The 24781-nt window shown below is 33.0% G+C and overlaps 1 protein-coding gene across 1 annotated transcript; it reads right to left on the bottom strand.

Annotated features, from left to right (window-relative positions):
- Nucleotides 1-4766: 4766 nt before the first annotated feature.
- LOC134696574 (uncharacterized) lies at nucleotides 4767-21722 on the bottom strand. The gene is made up of 7 exons (XM_063558429.1): nucleotides 21308-21722; nucleotides 16561-16741; nucleotides 13806-13915; nucleotides 12518-12682; nucleotides 10630-10743; nucleotides 5688-5793; nucleotides 4767-4932 (listed from the first exon to the last, which is right to left on the bottom strand). The coding sequence occupies exons 1-7, from the start codon at nucleotides 21369-21371 to the stop codon at nucleotides 4863-4865; spliced, it is 810 nt and encodes a 269-aa protein (XP_063414499.1). The 5' UTR covers nucleotides 21372-21722; the 3' UTR covers nucleotides 4767-4862.
- Nucleotides 21723-24781: the final 3059 nt, after the last annotated feature.

Here is a 24781-nt window from a genome sequence, read left to right as displayed (position 1 = left end):
CATTGACAGTTCAAAGTGTCATTCCAATACGGCTTGTACAACGATTTCTTTCTTTTACTATATCTGTTTGACACGGGAATTTTATTTTCCATCTCCTTATGAATCAGCGTCGTGAATGCATCATACGCATGTTGTATATTCCCCGAAATACGAATCGAGTTTTCAATTTGTAGTATTGTTGAATTCACTACATTGAGAATTTCATTGTTACTTAAAAAATCATCAGGCGTTAAATTTAGTTTGTATCTTTTTCGTTTATGGGTACTATCATGAGCGGAATTTGAGGTTTGTTCAAATTTCGGTTGTCTTATATCGCAACACAACAACGAGTGGTCCGGAATCCTGTCTGGTACATAGTTACATTCGCATATTATCTTTGACATCGGAATAATTTTAAAATCTAAAATATTGTCTATATCTTCATATGGTACACACATATAGTCTACAACCGATTTCCTCGTAGCAGATATATATGTAAAGTCACGGTCATCAAATCGTCCATTCAACATTGATATATTGGTATCGCAAAGAAAGTTTATAAAAACATCTCCGGAGTGATTTTCACTAAAATCTACTACGGTGCGCGGTTTTACGTTATCTACACCTTCTATATAGTCCAAGTTTCTACCAACACGCGAGTTAAAATCTCCGCAAATCACAATACTTCCTTTATTTTGATAACTATATACTCCCTCCAACAGATTTTGAAAAAATAGATCTGGTTCAATTACTCGACTTGAGCCTGCAGGCGGCAAATAACAAACGGCAATATATACGCAGAAATCTGTATCAATCGCGTTTAATTTAATCCAAAGTATGCCTTCTAAATCTGAGTTTATAATTTCACAAGAGTAGGTGTCTACTATTTCCTTTTTTATCAAAACTCCAACACCGCCTGATCCTCTTACCGCATTCTTATGGATTCGTTTCCTATTATTTCCGTAAAACGTATAACCGGGCACCCCCAATGATTCATTTTCTCGAAGAAACGTTTCCGTTAGTGCTAAAATATCACAGTTCGAGTATTCAAGTACAAGTTTACGAAAGTTAGAATTATCATTTTCTCGCATAGACCATCCGCGCGTGTTCCACACTCCAAGCCGCAAAACGTCCTATAGTTTCTTAATAAGGCTGTTACCGACAATTTTATAATCTTTTTTTTTCCTATTTCTCTCAGGACTGTCCTTAGACTAGCTTGGAGGTTCCTTGTTTCTACTGATTTATCGTTCTCGATATAGACATTAGAGTATTTTCGGTTGTCTTTTAGTTTATTCTTTTTCTTAAAAATGCGTGTTTTATCTTCGGCACTCTTGACTTCACAGATCACGACACCTGGGTATTGACCTTTTGACTCTTTTCTCGTCACTGATTCAACTTGAATATTTGCAAGGGCTAATCCGTCTTTAAATATCTCATGGATTTTATTTATTGTCACCTGATTACTGTCTTTTTCACTTTCATCATATTTCAAGTTTTTAATCACCAATTTATTTTTGCATGTTCTCTCATTTCTCTCTATGACACCAGTGTTCTCACGCACGGTCTTCTCTAGTGAGTTTATTTTGTCTTGCATATTATTTATATCTGTTTTAAACTCAGTACGTACTGTGTCAAGTTCTTTTTGTATTTTGGTGTCTATTAAATTGGAAATCTTTTCAGTCAATTTATCAGTGATTCTTTGTTCCAAATTATTTTCAAGATCATCAATTCTACGTTCTAATTTTTCACTGACGTTACCTAAATTTGATGATAGCTGTAGAATTAAATGTTCAAGTCTATTCTGTGACATATCGAGTTGACCCTTGGGTTCTGGGGTTGCCATATGTTTAAGCCTTTTTATTCCACTATTTGGATTGTCTGTATAATAAGGATCTTGGATTGATAGATTTCTTTTTCTTGCAATTGACGAATCGTTAAAGTTTTCAACAGTACTTACGTTACCATAGCCAGGTACATGCATGTCACTAGATATTGAACTGTTGTTTACATATGGACTCGCTCCATTTACTCCACACATAGTGAACCAGAGCTCTAAATTTTCACAGCTGACCACTCAAATCACGTGATATCGTTTAATACGCTAGACACGTGTTTTGTTTACATAAAACGTATCAGTGACGCTCAGATCAAAATTGTTTGAAGGCCAATCAGGTACAAAGTTGAAGAGCATTACTGACCCAAAATTCCACAAGTTGTGCCATAATTATAAAACATAGATATAAAACAACTACGGGAACAATTTCATCGTCTCCTGATGGAGGAGGTATTTACAAAGAATAACAGATATTTATAACTGCATCCGAATACTAAATATAACATTGATTATTGATATCGAATTCGACGTGGAACTTGTAAAATTTGGTAATATCAATTATACGGAACACAAAATATGTCTTGAAAAATAAAGTTCTAAACAACAGCCGATATTAGATATATATACAGTTGAATGCATTGATTCGTCGTGTTAACGACATGCGGATAACAAATAAGACTTCGTTATGTTGTGACGTTTATGCTGTTTTATTACATCTAACTATAATACTTACCAATGTATATTCATGAACAATAAATAGGAAAACAAGAATATGAGCCATTTATTCACAATATCATGCCTCGTCGTGGAAAGATGCCTTTTGCGCAACATAAAGTAAGAAATAGAATCGGCAAGATATTGCAAAATCAAAGGTACTTATTCATATTATTTGTACCACATGACTTTGACTCTTTTGATCAAATTACTTCCCTAAGTTTATGATTGAAAATATAAATTAAATCAAATTTGCAGATAATCAAGTTCTTTTCCGTCATAGATTCAAAACTAATGGGTCTTAGAAAACTTCCTTTGGTGGATATTTACAAACAAATGTTGTGCTATATGAGTAAGAGAGTTGATGGTATCGCGAAATATAATTAGATATAAAGTCGATAGGAGTAAACATTTTAATTTTCTGTACAACTTAAAAAGACGACAACATAATTAGGGGATAACTGTATTGTGTTGTAAGCTTGGCCTTCGTAAAACGTAAATATTACTGTCGCACAATGAGTTTACCTAGCGACGCAGGGCAGAGATAGGTAAACGGATATTTGCGACAGTAAAATAAAGTTTTACAAAGGCCAAACTTAAAATACAATACAGCTATCTCCGTTCTAATGCCACATATTGAAATAAATTTTATTTAATAAATATTTTGGCTTAAAATGCCTTTAATGAAAACGTCTGCGAAACTGTTGTATCGTCTTTAGCATCTAAGCAATGTGACGTCATATGTATACTCTAAGTTGTCAAAGATGAATACTAAACGTAGTTTTACTTTTCGTACGCTTCAGAATGGTTTCAATAAAGAGAAAAAGAAGATTTTGCGGCTCCAAATGTAATTATTTTGTTTCTTTTATAAGAATTTACATACCTAAAAAAAATTCCGAATTCAAAATGGTGGATTTCATAGTTACGGACTGGTAGAACGTGGAATGTGACCCCTCAAAATATTTTTCGACGTCCAATGAAAATTATCGTTACAAACGTATTGCATTATAATGTACAATATACTTTTTTTGAATGTAAAGGAGTGTGGTTATATAATTTCATTGTTCGTGCAATGTATTTCATACATCCACACTCCTTCAGATTTGGAATCAGTATATTGTACACTATGTTGAAAATAACGTCACATCATTGGTTAAATGTCAATTGTTTACGATGTTTAACCAATCACAAAGATAAGGTTTATGCTTTTCAAAATATAACCCAGAATGCATAATTATCAAACGGCGACTTCCACTTATTTCAATTACATGACTGTGTTTATAACAGCATTCGTAACCTATCGTATTACTAAGTTCTAACATGATACAGGATGGAGGGACGCACGCGCACAGACAAATCTAACAAACGTCGCGGGGTGAAGAAAGGCAAACGTTCTTCGAATTTGCCAGAACAAAATAAACTTTCACAAGCAATCAATTCAGTTATGCTTCATGGCTGATCCAATAATTTTAAAAGGGGATTTCCAGCCAAGATAAAGGGAGATTACAAATGCATGTCACCATTAAAATGCATATATCGTCATAATAGGGGGGGGGGGGGGCATCCCTCTTTTTTTTAGTTCACCTGGCCCGAAGGGTGAAATCAGTTTTTCTCATCACTTTGGCGTCCGTCGTCTGTCGTCGACGGCGTTAACTTTTTACATTTTGAACTTCTTCTAGAGTACCATTGAATGGAATGAAACCAAACATGGCATTAATGTTCCTTTTGATGTGTTAACCAAGTGTTTCTACTTTGTAGCCGATCCAAAATCCAAGATGGCCACCAGTGGGGGACTTAGTTTAACATAGGACCCTATGGGAAATGCATACAAATATGTTCTTTTAGAGAACCACTGAATGGAATGAAACCAAATATGGCATTAAAGTTCATTTTGAGGTGTTAACCAAGTTTTTCTACTTTATAGCCGATCCATTATCCAAGATGGCCTCTAGTGGGGTACTTAGTTTAACATAGGACCCTATTGGAAATGCATACAAATGACCTCTTTTAGAGAACCACAGAATGGAATGGAACCAAACATAGTATGAATGTTCCTTATGAGGTGCTGACCAAGTGTTGTTACTTTGTAGCCGATCCATCACCCAAGATGGCCGCCATCAGGAGATTATATGATTTCATAAAACCAGGTAGAGACAGGTGAGCGATACAGGCTCTTGAGAGCCTCTAACATACCACCATCAAGATTTATTATTGACGGAAAATAACTATTTCGATTTTCTTTTATTGACTTATTTCTTTTCTTTCATTGAAAAATGATGAAGAACAAATATAAAATATACAAGTTTTAAACACTGTCATTCTGTATTTTGTACTTTTAAGTAGGACCACCTCCGTTGGTACCAGTCGTCGTTGAAACTCCTTTTGCTGCAGCAACTTTTGCGCCACTGAAAAGTATAGCAGAAAACATATATACCTAACAGACTAGTATATAAAAATAAAACAAAAGTTTAAAGTACAGGCAGTTTTGAAATGATTTATAAAGTTGCAAAAGTACAAAAATTCTTCAATCCGTACGCGTTCAGTATAAATACAAACGAGTGGTATCAACAATGGCCAATTTCGAATTGTGACCTTTTGGAATTTGGCGGACGACCTTGCGACCTGACGTTTATTCATTTAAAACCGAGATCAAGATTAGTTAAGAACTAAACAAATTAAACAAAACAACAACAGTGTTATACATGTAAGAGTCAATCTTTAAATGTGACCTTTAGATATAACGCGGCCGTCCTACTAGATCACCATCTATGATGTCACAAATGCTGTGTAAATATATCACAATTGATTGATTCACGGAAATGAAATGAATAACTAGTAATTGTATTTTAATTCACAATACTGGATCGTTCCTATCCAAAAGATTTATCAATTACCAACATATTGCATATTAAGACTTCTTCCAGTAAAAAAATATTTATGGTAGGATATTGGCTGATTCAATAATTTTTATGTTGGTCATTTCAAAATGGCGAGGGTTTATCGCCATTTGTATTTGACATGTTGACATACTATTTGGCTTGAACCTTGCACAACATTATGTGAAATCGGCTAACGATTTACCGAGTACTATGATGAATGTAAAGAACTTTTATCTCTTTTACCTCTTCCGATTTTCGATCCGTCTTTCATTTATACTTACTTCATAATAAGCGTTTTATACATAGCTACAGCAATAATAGCCGAAACACCAATGACAGCAACTACTCCAGTCGGTACTGCTATTCCAACTATCAAGGGAACATTAGCTGGAATAAAAAGTCAAAGAATGATTAAGAAATGGACCGGGTGGTTTTAACAGAACAGAGAATAATGGGCAAATTGCTCCAGATAAAGGGGGAGAGGAGAGAGAAAAATAGGGCAAAAAATAAATAAAAGAGAGAATAGTGGAGTACGAAATTATAAAGAAAAGAGAATTACAGTCAGGTAAAATGAATAAAAAATAGAGATATTTAATATTTATATATACAAGTGTTGAAAAAAAGAATTAGATAGAAATGGTATTAAGATAAAAATTATAGAGAAAAATAGGAAAAAGAAATAAAGAATAAAAGAGAAATAGGTAAATTGAAATTATTTTAATGAATACAAAATGTGTAACTGCAGAAAATATTATAACGGAAATATAGACATGGCAATAACCTGAGTTGGGTCCTGTGAACTTACTATTAATTATTGATAAAGAGTATCAAAAATATCGATATCTATGATTATAATAAATATAATAACACTGTCGCGCACTTTTACGACATAACATGTGCACAGCATGAAAGCCATCAATTTAGTTTTCAATTTAAAAAATAAATGACAGCGTTATGACAAAATGAGAAAAGCAATTGCTTTAATTTAAAAATCACAATGAATATAAAATTAACTTTTCACCACTTTATTGATTTTTTTTTCAGATTTAAGAACTGTATATACGAACCATATGCTTAAAAAAGAACATTGTATATTAAAGATCATTAAAAGTTGCATATGTTCAGTGCATACTATTAACAATGATAATATATCATTAAAATACTTTTTTTTATATTTTAAAAGTAGTTTACACTTTTTCTGTACGCCTTTCACTAATGTTTAAAACTTATAACTATTCATTGGAGTTTTTTGAGATGTATAAAAAAACGGCATTTTATGGGAAGTTAGTGTAATGACGAATGTGCTAACATTTTTGATTTCTAAAAGTTTCTAGTTGTCTTTTCTAGTCAGCACTTTTTTGTGCTGACATGAATAATCATTGATATTGTTATATTTATAAATTAACTGTTTACAAAATTTTGAATTTTTTGAAATACTAAGGCTTTTCTACCTCAGGCATATATTACCTTAGCTGTATTGGGCAACACTTTTAGGAATTTTGGATATCAATGCTCTTCAACTTTGTACTTAATTTGTCATCTTTTTCTTTTTTCTTTTCTTTTTTTTTTAAAACTTTTTTGGATTCGAGCGTTAGTGATGAGCCTTTTTTTTTAAGACGAAATATTAAATTCAATGATGAGATTATTTATCATAGTTTGTTTAAACGCTATGGTTTTGGGGTAAGCATCGTTAAATAACTATACAAAACGTATACACTTATACTATATATTTTCATAGGGTGTCAACGTTGTTAGCTTTGCAGTTTAAAACCTGTGCAACGATTCACAAACTGTCAAATTATCGAAATTGTCAAAAAAAAAGTAATTCACAGAAAAAAATCATGTTATTACTCTGAACGTTGGCACTAATTACATATTTTAATTTCTCATTTAGACTTTAATGGAAAAGGGAAAACCCAAAATATGTTAACTCCTCTTTTAAAGTGTTGCACTAAATACATATCAAAATACACATAAAATCATTTATTATCTAAATGTGAGGTTTACCAAAAAAGTAATATGATTGCAATCATTGTTGGAATTTTAATAAACACTATTAGTATTCTATTGTGTTCCAGCTCTATAATTAAAAGCGAGACAGATAGACTAGTTTTCAATACTACTGGAACCTCGCCACAACAGAATATGTATCATTTAAAATAATTTGGACATTACATCAAAATTGATATGTTAATTCCATTCGTTTTTTTATGTGTTTTGTTATTTGATTTTGCCATGTGATTATGGACTTTCCGAATTGATTTTCCTCTAAATTCACAGTATTTTGAGATTTTACTCTTTTTTAAGACAGATACATTGTAAGGGTCATACTATTCGGCAATCAATTCAATGCATTGTAGATTTTAGATTTATTTGCAGAACGAATTGGATAAGATCGGATTTTCGTCCGTTTCTGTATTTTATAATTGTCTGCTCGTTTGTCGCCATTTATCGCCCTTTTAAATTTTTGGCAAGTATCCTGTATCATTTATATTTCACCATTAAAACTATTATTTTATATTCTTTTTTATGCTATTTGTCTCTGTTCTTTATGTTTTGGTTCCTGTTTCTGACGATTTTGGGTTAGTATTGTCTATTCTGTAGTCCAACCCATGCACCCATCTTAGGAAATATTAGTATATACGTTTACTAGGTTAATCTATTGCATGTTTACGGTTTTAAGAGACATATGTACATGTATCTGGGTATTTTTCTCTTTTCTCATCCATTTCAATACCTTTCTAACATGTGTTCATCATACTAATATATGAAATATTTGCCACTCGACACTTTATTTTTTAAATTCTATTTGCCGCTATTCTTTTTGTTTGGGTCCCTATTTCTGACGATTTGGGGTAATAATTCTCTATTCTGTAAACCTCATCCGTACCCTATTAAGGATGTTTGCTCCTCTACTTTTTGATTTTTTTCGGAATCCTCAGGTTTTATTCGTGTATTAACATTATCAACCTTCGCCCGCTAACCCATACTTTCCTTTTCATATTTTTATTACATATTATTTAAAAAGCCATATTTCAAAATCTTATGAAATCCTTGTTATTTTTTCATAGTTTTTTTAAACAAAAAAGGTGCCAATGTTAAGTGAATGAAAAATCTAGAGATAATTATTTCCCGCCAAATTTTCAACGGCTTATATCTCCAAAACAAGCACACGGACCCTCCATTTTTTTCTGCTTTTTATGTTTCTTTATTTATATACTTTCAATTTATAACAGTCTTTTAAAAAGCTTGTTATTTTCAAACAGAGTAGCGAACATCCTATCCTGCATTTAATATTTGCCACTCGTCACTCGAAAATCATTATATGTTTTTAGTTCTTTCTTAAATTTGATCATCAATCACTTCTTCGTCCTTATGAAATATTTGCTACTGGACGATGAGAAATCAACAAATAAATAAAACCATTATGTGATGGTCAGGATTGGGGTCTTTAATTCTTTATTTTTTGTTATATTTTATACCATGACCACTATGTTTGGTATATTCTTTCAATTACTCTCTATTTCTTATATCCTTACACCATATTATTCTCTATTCTTTATTTGTTGACATATTTGTCTGTAATCTTCTTTAATTGTCTTTTATTCTGCACTTATTGTCCATTATTCTATATTTTGTAAACCCTCTAGAATCTTCTATGCGTATTTATCAATATAAATCAAACGATTAGGATTGATTTACATTGTAAATCAGAGGCGGGAAAAATTTGGTTGACAGTAGAATATTTGTCTATTAATATTCTACTGTAATGGCCTTTTATTCTGCACTTAAGTGTCCATTATTCTATATTCTGTAAACCCTCTAGAATCTCCTATGCGTATTTATCAATATAAATCAAACGATTAGGATTGATTTACATTGTAAATCAGAGGCGGGAAAAATTTGGTTGATTATATAAGGAATATCTGAAGCATGTCTGAAGCGGGGCTGGAGCGGGGCCCCTCTTTATGCTCTTACTCAGTCAGTTGACACCCTCTTATGAAAATTTCTGGATCCGCCACTGTAAATCTTTCATCAGTAAATTTTACAAAACATTGTCCTGTTTTAGTAAATAAAATAATAATAATTTATTTGATTAAAGTGTCACATACTTGTCTACAGATTTTTATACACATGATATGAAATACATTGCACAATAATGAAATAAGACAAATACCAAGCCTAAAAAGGCTTATGATACACTGTATATACAAATATAATTATATCTATTTAACAAATACAAATTGAAAAACATAGTAAAATGTTTAAAATTATCCGGATCTAACTATTAGTTTCAATTACATAAAGAGAGAGAAAAAAACCATCAGGTTTTCTCTATATTTTATAATTGACTAACATACATGTATATTATGAATAATTATGAATAGAAATGCACTATAGATAAAATGCAAGACGAGGTAGTGAAGCAACTAAATATTTATATAGTGTAAGGCGTAAATAGACATGTAGTAAATTATCTCTCAAAAAATAAAGAAAAATATAGACAAGCTAGCTATAATAGATTGAAAAAAAGAAGAAAAAAGTCAATAAATCTTATAAATTTTATATTAATAACATCCGACCAAAAATTAATGTTGAAGTTAATAAAATAAGTATCAAATGAAGCCTATAAACGAAGAACATTAAATTTAAATGTGTTTAAGGCTATTATCAAAATTCAATCGAAATACAAATTAAAATGTACAATGTTATATATGACATATGATATTTTGTATAATCGCGCCATTATACAGTTTCATTTTTAACGCGTACGTTCACAAATAAAAGGAAACACATATGTTCAACATTGAGCTAAAATTAAACCTAGTATTTCCTTCATTTTGAAATCATTTCAATAGAGGAAAAATAAATTAAAACAAGAATGTGTCCACAGTACACGGATGCCCCACACGCACTATCATTTTCTATGTTTAATGGACCGTGAAATTGGAATAAATTCTCTAATTTGGCATTAAAATTAGAATGATCTTATCAAAGGGAACATGTATACTAAGTTTCAAGTTGATTGGACTTCAACTTCATCAAAACAAAAACTACCTTGACCAAAAACTTTAACCTGAAGTATAACAGACGAACGAACTAACGGACGGACGGACGGACGAACGGAAGCACAGACCAGAAAACATAATGTCCCTCTACTATCGTAGGTGGGGCATAAAAAGGAACACTATATATTCAATACTAAAATACAAGCATACTTACAATCATCGGAATCTGTCTTTGATGAATTTGACTGTGGGGATTGAGATTCTGAACAATCTGCATCGCACGGTAGGCACAATGTTGCCTCACTTTGAGTTATGTTCTCTGACGTTCCTAAAAAAAGATAATGCACATCTAAAGGAAGGACTATTTGATTTTCGGGGAGAGGAGTTAAGGCAAAAGTATTTGAACTAAGTTCATAAGCCAATATGGAGTGTTTGTATTATGTATGCACACATTTTCAAATTTGTATATCTTTTTCTTTGGCATTTACAAGAAAATGAAATTTTACTCAGAAGAAGAAGAAGAACACAAACAAAAATTAAGGGAATCGCATAAAATATCTTAAGAACTAATATTTTGCTTGTATGTATCACTTGTCATGGGAAAACACTCGATCAAAAAGACAAAACGAGAAGAGGAATACAATTTTTTTAAATTCAGATTAGTCGACTTTTCTATTGTCTGAAGGTTTAAGACCTCGAACACACGTCGTAAGTGTGGTTAAACATAACCGTATATCGAAGCAGTCAACCAATTTGTGATAGTCTTCCTTGTAAATCTGATGGATCAGTTGATGTGTAAGGAGCACACATCCGCTGATAAAACTCATACAGTATGCACGGGCAGAACACATCAATTGAGATACATGTACATATACGCCATGTAAATGGTAGAAAGAAACATAGATAATAAGTACGTAAGTACTGAAAAATGGGAAGTTGACAATTGAAAAATTTTCAAATATTTTAGTTTGAAGTCGTCCATCTGTGTGGTAAGTAATTTAAAAAGACTTGTTTGTGTCTGCATTTCATTTCAAAGCATGTCTGTTTTCATATTGACATGTCTTTGTCAAAGTTATTTTTTCGGTGAACGTTTTAATGAAATATTTGAAACTCATGGGGTCATAGATATAAATAAATTACTTTGTCAAGTTCAGAGCTCCCAACGGTAGCTTTTACAAGTTGAGATCTCTCCAAAGTTCCGCTTTTATTAGAACTAACCAGATGCAGATAGTGTAACATGCATAAAATTGAGAATGGAAATTGGGAATGTGTCAAAGAGGCAATAACCCGACCATAGTGCAGACAACAGCTGAAGGCCACCAATGGGTCTTCAATGTAGCGAGAAACTACTCAAATTGACATACTAGCAAATAATTCAATTTTGAATGTAACGCGTCTTCTGATTGACTGACGTTAGTTTGTTATAAGCCCATAGACATAATTTAGTTATGTGACTGTGACGTCATCAACCTTTTTTTTTTAATGTTTTTCTACGGTTTAAAATAGAATTAAGTTATAAGAAATGACTGTAATATTTGTTCTGTCTATTCGAAATAACATTAAAAAAAAATGTGGTGCACACTGTTAAATAACCCGCTACGCGCGTTATTCAGACGGGTTCACCAATTTTTTTTCCTGATATTTCTTCATAAACCGAAAAATTATTACAGTCATTCCTTAAATAATCAATATTGATATTTACGAGTTAGATATTGATCAAGTACTTTAGGTATTATTATTTTGAATATTTAAAAATTAAGCATGCTGATATCTTGCAAAAGGAATTTCAAAGACAAATCCTTTGGAAAATATATATTCTCCCGTGCTCCTTGTTTTAAATGATACAAACATGGTTTATTGTATTGGATAGGAAAACAACTTTTACGTCGAGAATCTGCAGTTACAGGTACTTGTATAAAAGAGGAATCACATGGTAAAAAAAATACACTAACAGCTCAGTCAGTGTACTTTCACCAAAACCTTTTCCTTATATGTTTGCATTGACAGGGAACCGTTTATCTTCATGTAAGAATTATCTCCCTTGACTAAATAATTCTAAAATTGAAAGCAAAGCCGGTTGCGAAAAATAAACAATTGATTACCTTGTCTTTGTAACATGCGAAATTCACTGTCGGAATGTGGTGTTGTAAATGAACAATAGTCACATGTAGGCGTAACTGCTGGGTCGGGTCCAGTAGTTCCGAATGAAGCACCGGAAAAATATATACGAACATTGTCTGGCTCTGTTTGTTTAGTTTCATCTGGTTCTGAAAAAGAATGCAGGACAAAATGTAGAAAGACAATAAAAGATGAACTTAGGTGAAAATAAAAAATCAATCTAGAATTTAAAATTGATACTATACATGTGTAAGTCGAAATAACATTTATTAGTTAAGGAACAAAATGAAGTTAAACTATTGATAGGTAAAAGAGCTCCTTACTAGATATTTGAAATAAAATAAATGACAGGAACAGGCTGATTATGACATTTACTTTATAGTCGCATTGGTATTATTCATTGAGATCTCAAATTGAAAGAAAAGGAATCTAAAATCTGCTTAATTTTATGACCCCGCAACGAAGTTGTCGGTGCCAAATAATTTACCCTTCCATAATTCCGTCATTACGCAACAAACCATTGTACGTTTTTGTCTAAACACCATGATATATTGGGCAGATTTTCGATATGTGAGTTAACCATGATCAAGTTGAAGTTTTGTTCCGCTCCACTAATATTTGCCGAAATTACGGACTTTGAAAATTGTTGAAACACAGTTATACGGATTTTTTATTTAATTGCTTCAGATATTAGGATGATTTTTGGTATTTGAGTTAACCATGATGGGTAACAGATCAAGTTTAAGTTTTGTTCCGCTCCGCTAAGTTTTGCCGAATTTGCGTGCTTTGGACTTTGATAAATTGTTGAAAATCACAGTTATACAGTCTTTTTTCTAAATGCCTTGAGATATTTGGCTGAACGTTTGGTATGTTAGTTAACCATGATGAATTACAAATTCAGTTTAAGTTTAGTTCCGCGCAGCTCATTTTTGCCGAAATTAAGGGTTTAAGACTTTGAAAATTGTTCAAAATCACAGTTATATAGACGTTTTACTATACGCCTTCAGATTTTGAGTTGATTTTGTATATGTGAGAATACCATGATCATGTGTGTGTCTGCATGTTTTGTTGAAATTGCTGTTTTAAATTTTTTTAATACGGGGCCATTCGTGTCGTTTTGACACATCTAGTTCCTTAATGACCTTTTTATGAGCTTTTATACTACTAGTCTTTAAGTTATATGACAGAAATAAAAACCATGTACAAGACTAAAGTACTCGTCCTCTCGTAGCTCTATTTCAACCAGTTACATTTGTGCCAGAAATGTCTTACCTGATAAGAGATGATAATAAAACAAATTATCAGACACTTTTACCATTTTCATGCAGAGGAATGAAGGTTGATTGCGGAATGTATTAATATCCTCAAACGTAGAATCACATCTAAAAAGAACGTATGGATACTATACATATACATGTACATAATTATATAAATATATAATATAAAACATGATATCCAATACCATCTTATTATGTAGACTATAAAAAATGTAATCGACCAAAACAAACAATCCCTTTTACTTTCATTAAAGAAGCTGTGGTCACACCTTACCGGATAGCACGAACGGATGCCTAACAGATGAATAAAAAGGTTTTCAGTTGACAACATTTGCTATACGTTGTACAGACTTAATAAAACAGACGCGTAACGAATGCATAACGGAATCACACAGGATATGCAACATACGAGAAAAAGGAAACGTAACGGACAAAACGAATGTCGAACGTACATGTACATCCAACGGACAAGTACGACATAAAACGGACATTTAACGGGAGCGTACCGTGTAAAAACGGAGAAACAAGATATGCGGAAAAACTAAAGGCGATAATTATGATACATATGTAAATCGCATAAATATTCAAAAAATTACCGTGTAACTGGTTTTGACTCGTTCTTCAAAACGCCACCAAAGAGTAATGTCTGTCCTGAATAAGAGCTGCTTGAGAGTGAAAATATGCTCTTATGCTCTTACTCTTAAGATCAATTATGATTTATAAACATTCGTGACATTGAAGAAATCTGACTTATAATAATTGGCATTTCTGACGCGAAATTTTCAATTGGCATTTATTCGTTTCAGATCCCTTCGTTGTCCGTTTTCTCTGATATACGTCCGATAGAAGTCCGTTCCACATCCGTTAAACATCCGTTTTATCCGTTATATGTCCGGTAGAAGTCCGTTGGTGAATATGTCTACCGGACCTCCAACGGATGAATAAAGGACAAGTAACGGACACAAAACGAAAACGGAACGGACGAGTACCGTAAAAAACGGACGCCTACCAGATGTACAACGGACACTTCATCCGTTGAACGCCCGTTCAAAATTTTGAACATGCAAAATATTTTCACCGGACAGAAAGGACATCGACGGATAAAATTGATACTGAATAGACATGAAACGGAAACGAACGGAGTACGACTTACAATGGATAAGAACGCACGTCTAACGGACATGAACGGATTAAAAAGTTATCCGTTCGACGTCCGTTCGCGCTATCCGCTAAGGAGTGTTCGGGCCTTCACGTCATAAAACTTTCGAGTCAGTTTTTTGTTCTCATACTCCAAGATTAACCAATCAAAATGATGGATTTCATGTTTCAAGCATGATTTTGTGCTCCGAGCACCGAGCAAAGTTTTATGACTTCCACCCCGGGACTCAACGAACTTAAACATATTCTTTTTACAAATTTTCTTATTTTGCCTTATTGCAAAAATCAATTGTATAAAGCTTCCAGTTCATATACGCGTGTCTAAATTGCCCCTAGTTATCATTTTTGTTTTTAATTGTGCATATATTTTATTGCTAATTACGCATTTCCTTGACATGTGCTTATAGCTTTTGCGTTTGACCAATTATGCGCTTTACTGCCATGATTATTTGACTGTTTGCATCTTAATCAGCTTATAACTTACTAGATAACTACGGTTCAAAGTCAGTCAGGCCAAGATGATCTTACATGGATTTGGCTATAATATTTACCTGACGTTTTTGATATAGGTATTTAGTCAAATCAAATCGGAGAGAAAGTTAATTTTTATAACAGATGCACGGATAACAAAAAAAACAACAACCAAACAATGCCAAATCTTCAGACTGTAATAAGTAGATGCAAGCATGCGATCTGTATCATGTCTTAAACTGTTAAAAGCGATTGATAAACGTGCTCGTCCACTCTGTGTAGTATTTGAATTTGTATTTATATGATGAGTTAAGCCTTTTTTAACTGCTTTTTATAGTTCGTTCTTTTGTTGTACTGTTACACCACTGTCCCAAGTTAGGAGAGGATTGGGACCTCCTAAACATGTTTTACCCCGCCACATTATGTATGTATGTGCCTGTCCCAATTTAGGACCCTGTAATTTACTCTATTTTGTGTACATAAACTAGGCCGTAAATTTTCTTGTTTGAATTGTTTTACATTGTCATTTTTGGGTTTCTTTTATAGCTGTATATGCGATATGGGCTTTGCTCGTTGTTGAAGGCCGTATTGCGACCTGTAGTTGTTAATTTCATTGTCATTTGGTCTCTTGTGTAGAGTTGTCTCATTTCCAATCATACCACATATTCTTTTTTATTTATAGAATGGAAAATTTGTTTCGTATTTTAATCATACAACATTACACCAATGTCTGTATTTTTGCAATAACATACTTCCTTGATTGGCCTTTGTATTTCCATAAAAAAATCTTTAAAAAGAGTTTCTGAAGCATAACATTTTTTAAGTAGTATTCAACATGTTTTTGGCATTTGGTCAATACGGTTGCTGCTGGACTATTTGGACTCGAGAGCAGCCTCCATTTATATTTCTTTAAAACATTGGCTGTTGTCTACATACATGTAGTTGTTTTCTTTTTACGTAAAATGATTATTCGTTAAGCATGGTTGTCATTTGTGAATTTGTGATAAAAATTTCGATACTGCAAATATCAAATTTGCTAGACTTATATTAGTTTTATTTTATACAACTTCTTTCAACATGCTTATATTTAGTTAAATCACACAGTTTCATTTCTCACATACTTAAATACATATACATTTCCTGTGTTTGAAATACAAGTAAAGGCGCCCTTTGTTTGACCTGCCAGTTTTATTTCAAATCCTGTCATTTTATTTGTTGTAAAGGTGACAGTCTTTTGTAAAGCAATATCAGTCCACATGTTTCCGCCATTGTACAGTTCTGCCGGTAAAGTGCACGTGCTACCTGAAAAAGTAACAGAGAGAAAAATATACAGATATTACAGGCGCAGATACTTGTTGGATTTGATGTTGAGTCAAAAGGGGCAGTAGGGGCCACCTAATTGCCTAAGAGGCGGTCCGCTTCCACCATGCTTCAGTGATTACTACTACCTATATTTTCAACCAAATTGGTAAAACAAAAGGGGTGATGGGCCCCTCTCCCTAATTCCACCTCTGAGAGGGAGCACCTTTGAGAATAAGGAACGAGAGAACATTTTTGACGCAAATTCGATCTTAAGTTACTTTAAGAACATACATGTATTTGTCTTTCTGTTCTTCCTGAATCAGCACCTGAAATTGTTCGTTATCGTTGTATTTTAGCCTGCTTACTCCAGAAAAGACATACCACCGTAGACTTTGGATTAAAAATACGTGTCTGATAAATTGTTTGATTATTATAATAATTATCGTAATAACGTGCACGTGGAGCTTCGAAAAAAAAACAAACACGAGAAGTATTGAAAGCGTAGAGGGTTTACCGGGAGAACTGAAGAGAACCCTTTGGTGAGACATTTCCCGTCAAACTAGAAAAGATGACACATTAGTAGACATGGGTTACATGTAGATAAAACAATTTGCAATTGCAAATACATTAATTTAGCCTTAATGTTGTTATCAGCAATAAACCGTGTTGATCTGTAAAACGTGGTTTTTTTTTTAAATTAAATTATATGGGCGAAACTCTTTTTTTTCTTTCTGATTTTATAGATAATCGTCGATTATCTCACAACTCAATATAAGTCAAATGTGTGGGTTAGCGGCCAAATTACTCACCAATCACCACAAAAATAAATCGTTTATCAGGTAAAACTTAGTCATTATTGTTTCATCCAAATAATATTTTTCTTTCCACTTCAACTTTATTGAAACACCTGGAGTACAGGCTTGTGTTATATCGCATGGAAAACGATCTAATTTTTAAATTGGCAACGGAATCGAAGTATATCGAAATATTGTAAACCAAAGAAAAAACAGACCAATTAAGATAATGTATTCATTTATATGAAAATCATATGAATAGTATAACTAAAATATAACTTAATTTAATGTAAGTACTTACGAATGTCTATTTAAGATACTATTTATTAATTGGATATCGTACAAAAAAAAAATATCAACATTTACGTTGCTATTGTCAATTATCAACGAATGACTTGTAAATTACACTATGCAGCCTCATGTTGAATCCCTAATCGGATGAAACTAAAATGACATGTACAAGATGATACGGGTAATTAAAAACAAATAGGTCTGACTTCTTTGACCAGACAGTTAAACCAGTGTGCAAGTTTTTGTTTTTGTATGCTTTATGAACTTATATATGCCGGAGGCAACACCCTTTTCCTCTTATATATAAATAGGGAAAGTATTATACTATGATGAAGTCATAGCACATACACTTGAAGGAGTCGGTACTAAATTACCTAGTTTATATTACACATTATTATACTTCACGTTAAAATGCCATATTTTGATTGGCTAAGACGAGGGTGTCAATTTACTCTATCACATGGCTGAGCGGGTGACAATTTTTTTTAATGTTACCCTCTCGTCTAGACCAATCAGAAATCGATAATTCATAGAACAATGAATTGAATTTACATCAAGGAATTAAATACAATGCTTGAGTTCTACGTTTTGGCTCCGATTTTATTATCGACTGTTAAAATAAATAAAATAAAACATCTTGCTTGACTTTTTTTCTTCTGTTTCTAATGACCGTAACCTTGTTATGAACGTGACGTCATACAAAATATTTTAAAATAAAAGTAATCTGTAAAAGCCAATAATGACAGGACATTGAGTATAATAAATTAAATAACACATAGCTGAGAGGGTGATAGAGCAGATTGGAACCCCTCGAAAAGGCATTATCAACCTTGGCTTCGCCGCGGTTGACAATGTTTTCTCGGGGTACCAATCTGCTCTATCACCCTCTCAGCTATGTGTTATTTATATATTGTCTCCCCTTTCTACATGCATATTCAATGCACACGGCTTCCAAATGACAGAATATTTCTAACTTTATCTTTCATCCAGTTAGACCAATTTTAAAGAACCTTTATCTGCTTATAACATTTATAGTTTTCTTGCTTAATGTCCTGAATATTTGTTTAATATTTTTGGTTGGGAGGTCATATAATGGCAATTAATTATTTTATGAAGGATGATAAAACCTCACTTTGATATTTATTGTTTTTCTTGCAGCGTATTGAGCATGAAACAATTATGATGATGTTGTTCAGTGGTTGTCGTTTGTTGATGTGGTTCATAATTGGGTTTTTCTCTCGTTTCTGTATATATCAGATCGTTATTTTCCTGTTTGAATGGTTTTATACTCGTTGATTTTGGGACCCATTATAGCTTGCTCTTTTGTGTGAGCCAAAGCTCCGTGTTGAAGGCTGTACTTTGACCTATAATGGGTAACATTTTACAAATGGTGACTTGGATTGAGATCTGTCTTATTTGGACTTGTATCCCAACTTCTTTTATCTAGTTCAATAGGTGAGTCCACAGGAAGACATATTATCTAACCCGGACACATTATTCCGACCTGTCCAGTTTTTGCTCTAACTCATTAATGCCGCATGCTTATCGAAAAAGCAATAACTATTTATTTAAAAGTCTTTGGTTTGAACCGGCCGGGGTTCCAACCCTCGACCTCCGCACTCGAGGCGAATCAGCTTCTTCAAGACCACCGAGGCGGTCAGCATGATAAATATTGGCAAAAGCAACAGCTGTTCGGTTTGGACTGCAGGTTATTATGTCTAACTTCATATAGTATGTTGAAAATATAATGTATACTTAATAATATAAAGTTATCTTTATCAATATGACCCTAAAACTTCATCCGCCTTAAAAAGTATGTAGTATTTGCCGCGGGACGCGTAATAAATTAATGTTTTTTTAATATTCTCTAATTTGAAATTTCAAGTCTTATACTATTATTGTCTTTTATCTTTGGTGGATAGTCGACGCAATGACAGTCATACCAAATTTTATTATTGTTTATAATATTAAGGAATTATCGGACGATCTGAAGTGACGGAACCAAATGCTTTGCTTTGAGAGAGAGTTTTTTTTTTTAAATTACTTATCTATAATAATTGTTTGGTCTTTTTCGTAAATACAGTTAAAAAAAAATCTGTGCTTTTGACAAAGATTTTTAAAATACTTTGTTTAAAATTTTAAATGTTGTTTTGTTTGTAAAAAAAGAAGATTAAATATACATGATGTATTGTTAAGGTTTTGAGCGTTTTTGTTGAAATACGAAAATACTCAAATAAGAACAACTTGCGAAAGAATCAAAATGTTGCTCATCATTCGGGTTACTTTGTTGTGTTTTGTATACAACTGGTGTTTATCTTTAAACATTTTGGATAGCTGTGTGTTCGCTTTTTTTGCCATGGCATTGTGAATTCGTTTATTACTTATGAGTATGGCTATCCCTTTGGTATCTTGTGCTTATCAATACATCTATAATACTAAATTACGAAGTCCAATTTGTCAGCCGTCATCACGTAAAAACGACGAATCAAAGAATTCAACTTTATATATAACTAATATAGTACAAAGGTGTAGATTAAAAATTACACCACTCCAGGCCCTTTTGTTTTCCACGTAATTAATAATGCCAATAATTAAGAAGTTCCGGGTCGAGTCCGATACCGATACCAATTAGTAGATTCAACTGTTACCTATTACCTTATCTGTACGTTCCGCACTTGACAGGCGCACCACCAAACGGTGTATTCAGGATATGCTATATACACGGGTCATAATCACAGGGTTGACACTACTAAATTGTCAAATTGTTACCTATTGTATTATTTTAATCAGTAAGACTTTATAAGATAACAATACGAATACAAAAAATAAGGCGTATAGGTACAGTTTTCAATTTGTTAGCGGGCATGACGTAAAACAGCGAATCAAAGAATTCAACTTATTTATAACTAATATAGGACAATGCTGTTGAAATACTCCATCCCAGGACCTTTTGTTTTCCAAATGATTAATATTACCAATAATGGTTCCAGTTAGACGGGTTCAAACGGAAAGATTTGAAAGCAGAGAACACTGTGATAACTATCTTATAATCGGCATGACTTTATCAGATGACAATACTAATACAAAAATAAGTCTTGCGCATAGTTATATACTTTAATTCAGTCACGGACCCGCGATATCACGGGTGTGTTCTAGTATATATTAACACGATGTAATAAATTGTTGTAAAAGGATATTCCAAAGTACTAAGCTAGAAAGGCTATCGACACAACAAAATATGAACCTATCTAAAAGAGAAAAACAACGGCCTTTCGGATTTATGTTCAGAAATTTGGCGAAAGTTAGTGCAACTAGTAAGTAAACTTACGAAGATAGGATAACGTAAAATTTAGAAAGACTTAAAAAAAAACTGTAAATAATACCTATTTACATGTAATGATACATGAAATAAATAGCCATTAATTCATTTTAATGTAATATAACTATTACATTTTAAGCTACTAATAATTTAAACACAAACCTGATTTTTTGAAAATCATCCATGTTAAAAGCACTACACATTCGAAAGCCCGAAATATGTCCATCCTACATGTTTAGAGTATATACATATTATACACTCAAAGTACGTTCTTGTCACGGATGATTTCACAAAATATATCTTCGATACAATATATCATTTAGTATGTTTCACGAACCTAGCCTAATTCAGGCGTGTGGCTTTATGAAATTGATTCCTATTCATAGTTTTGTGTTGCATGTTGAATTTGAACACATGGTAATTATTAAAGACCGCTGCGTTTTATCTATTTATTTCAATAACTCCTACTGCGCTGGTATTTTGATGCATTCACAACAAATTCGTGTAATAAGTAATAAGTGCCGCAATACTTTTTGAACAGTTGCTAGCATTTTAATATTAAAAGATAACTTGAAGATTAAACATACAACTCATTCAAGATGTTTATTGAAATTTCAAATGAATTAGATTTCAATTTTTAAATATTCTTTATCATGTTGTTAAGCCAAATTTTGAATCGTATTTCATAAAACGATATACTTGATATATTAATGCATGTAAATAAAAATTACATCACTTGAAGATCAAAGGTCGATAAGCAAACCATGTCGTGAAAAGAATTTAGTAGATTCTATTTTATTTGTATATAATATAAACTCGTATAATTATTCACAAGATGTACATGCGTCGTATGAGGGTCTGAAGGATCTTCAATTTGTATGCGACATTTATGGGCATAATGTTTTCTGGTCTGTGCGTCCGTTCGTCCGTTCGTCCGTTCGTCCAAATTCAGGTTAACGTTTTTGGTCGAGGTAATTTTTGTTGAAGTTGAAGTCCAATCAAATTAAAACTTAGTACACATTTTCTCTATGATATGATCTTTCTAATTTTAATGCAAATTTAGAGATTTCTCTCCACTTTCACGGTCCATTCAACATATAAAATGATAGTGCAGATAGGGCATCTGTGTACTGGGGACACATTCTTGTTGTCTATGTTTTGTCAATTTTTCTCTTTTCTTTATTTATCCGGTTCGTTTTTCTTCATTTTCTGTATTCGAACACCCTACTATTCGCTATTCTTCAATTTTTCTATGTCTTTTTATTTTATTTTTGCCAATCATTCTATATACTATAAACCCTTCGCGCTACCCTTGAGTATTACAAGAAAGTAATCAAGATATTGTTTAGCATAACTGAAAAGACTGTTGATTGCTAAACGTCCAGTGGCAAATATTTCATATATATTCACGGCAATATCTCTTTCAGATTTGGATTCTGTGGCGGATCCAGCAATTTTCATAAGTGGGGGCTCACTGACTGAACTAAGAGGGGGGTCCGCTCCAGTCACGCTTCAGTGATTCCCTTTATAAGCAACCATTTTTTTTCCAAAAAAGGGGGCCACCCTGCCTTCCCCTAAATCCGCCTCTGGCCGATTATGGTATTTATCTCAGTATACATGTATATCTGGACATGTTCAGTCTGTTTCTGTGGTGTCAGATTTTAACATTCAAGATAACTGCGTTTGCAGTATTTGTTTTGTTAGGAAAGAGCATTGGTTTTGAGGAAAAACACATTAGGCTTTTTTGGATAGTTATTACTTTATACATTTGTACCACATCTCCTTACTTATATATGTATATCAGGATCCAGATGTTCAGTAGTTATCATTTGTTGATGCGGTTCATACATTTGTACGTGTTGCTCGGTTCTTTTTTTTTTTATAAAGATTCGACCGTTGGTTTTCCAGTTTAATTGGTTTAACATAAAAGTCATTTAGTTTTTTTACCCTTGATAGCTTACTGCATGTTCGGTGTAAGCCACTACGTACTTCGCGTTGAAGACCGTTCTTTGACCTAATAAGATTTTTCTTTTAAAAATTGTAACTTGGATGGAGAGTTGACTTAATGGTACTTATAACACATCTTATTTTATCTATAAATAACACTATTGAGAATGGTAATGGTGAATGTGTAGTAACAATCCGACCAAGGAACAGAATACAACCGAAGGACAACAAATTACTGGTCTTCACCATAGCGACAAATTATGGGGGTTCATATTTCCCGCATGCGGACTTCAGATTGTCTATAAACGAAAATGTGTTCAGCACAATACAGTGAAAATGGACGTCATATTAAACTCAAAAACATATAAACGTATTTGAATTAAAATTCATACAAGACTAACAAAGTTTTTAGGACCTCAAAAGGTTTTATTCTGGTTTTATACGGTGGTGACTTGTTTTTATACGCCCGTCTTTTAGACGGGACGTATTATGGTATACCGTTGTCCGTCCGTCCGTCCATCCGTCCGTCTGTCCGTCCGTCGCCCACACTTCGGACAATAACTAAAAAACACTTTGACCAATTTCAACGAAACTTAAGTGAATTGTGTATATCTATTGACGTAAGCTCCCTTTTGTTTTTTTTAATTTCAGATTTTAAATTTTGGATTTATGAGGCTTTATTCATAAAAAAGGGGGGATTTTCAACACTTCGGACAATAACTCAAAAAGGCTTTCACCAATGTCCATGAAACTTTGGTGAACTGTTTATATCTATTGATGTAAGCTCCCTTCCAATTTTTATAAATTTCAAATTTTACATTTCCGTGTTATGAATTTTAAGGCTTAAAAAAGGGGGGATTTCCAATTTTGGGATAATAACTAACACTTTCACAAAATTTTATGCAACTTTGATAAATTGTTTATATCTATTGACCTTAATAGTGCCAATTTTTTTGTGCATTTTTATTTATTATTTGGGGGGGGGGGGGGGGGGTATTTGACAGGGCTCACACTATTTCTAGTTGATCATATAAATTCATTTAAAGCATAAAAGACAAGTTGAAAGAGCAACGGGCGTATCATGCGCTTAAGCGCAGCCCTTTATTTTATTTTATTTTACGTAAAATAAATGCACTCAGTCTGGACCTATGCATTAGACATGTCCAGTGCATACCTGTTGTTAGGACGTTTTCAACAACATGTACAGACTATGACAATAGTCAGAACAAATGTCGAAATCAGAAACTTGGTAATGATGAGTATGCGTATTGAAGATAACGCTTTATTTCGTTAGAAGTTGGACTACCACTGAAAATCAGAGTATCAAGATAGTCAACGTGACTGCATAAATTGAGTGGTTGTAGTATAAACTTGAATTAAAAAAACTCTATCTGATTACTTATCTGCTTAAGATAGCTCTAAAAGAGAGGCGAACGATACACGACTGACCTTCAAACATATGAGTAAAAAATAAACTGACCACGTCATGACAATAACCTCAACTATTACACACAAAAGTACACGATCGAAACACGTCATAGTAAGTAAAAGACTGAGCAACACGAACCGTAACAAAAAAAATGGGTTATCTTAGATGCCCCAGGAAGGAAAGCAGATTCTGCTCCACATGTGGCACCCGTCGTGTTGTTCATGTAAGTACAACGTCATATTTGTGAAACTGATTGTGTT

The sequence above is a fragment of the Mytilus trossulus genome, chromosome 14 (assembly GCF_036588685.1).
Source record: "Mytilus trossulus isolate FHL-02 chromosome 14, PNRI_Mtr1.1.1.hap1, whole genome shotgun sequence".
In the NCBI taxonomy this organism is placed as follows: Eukaryota; Metazoa; Mollusca; class Bivalvia; order Mytilida; family Mytilidae; genus Mytilus; species Mytilus trossulus.
Note: the sequence above shows the minus strand (reverse complement) of the source record. Positions and strands in the feature narration are given on the sequence as shown.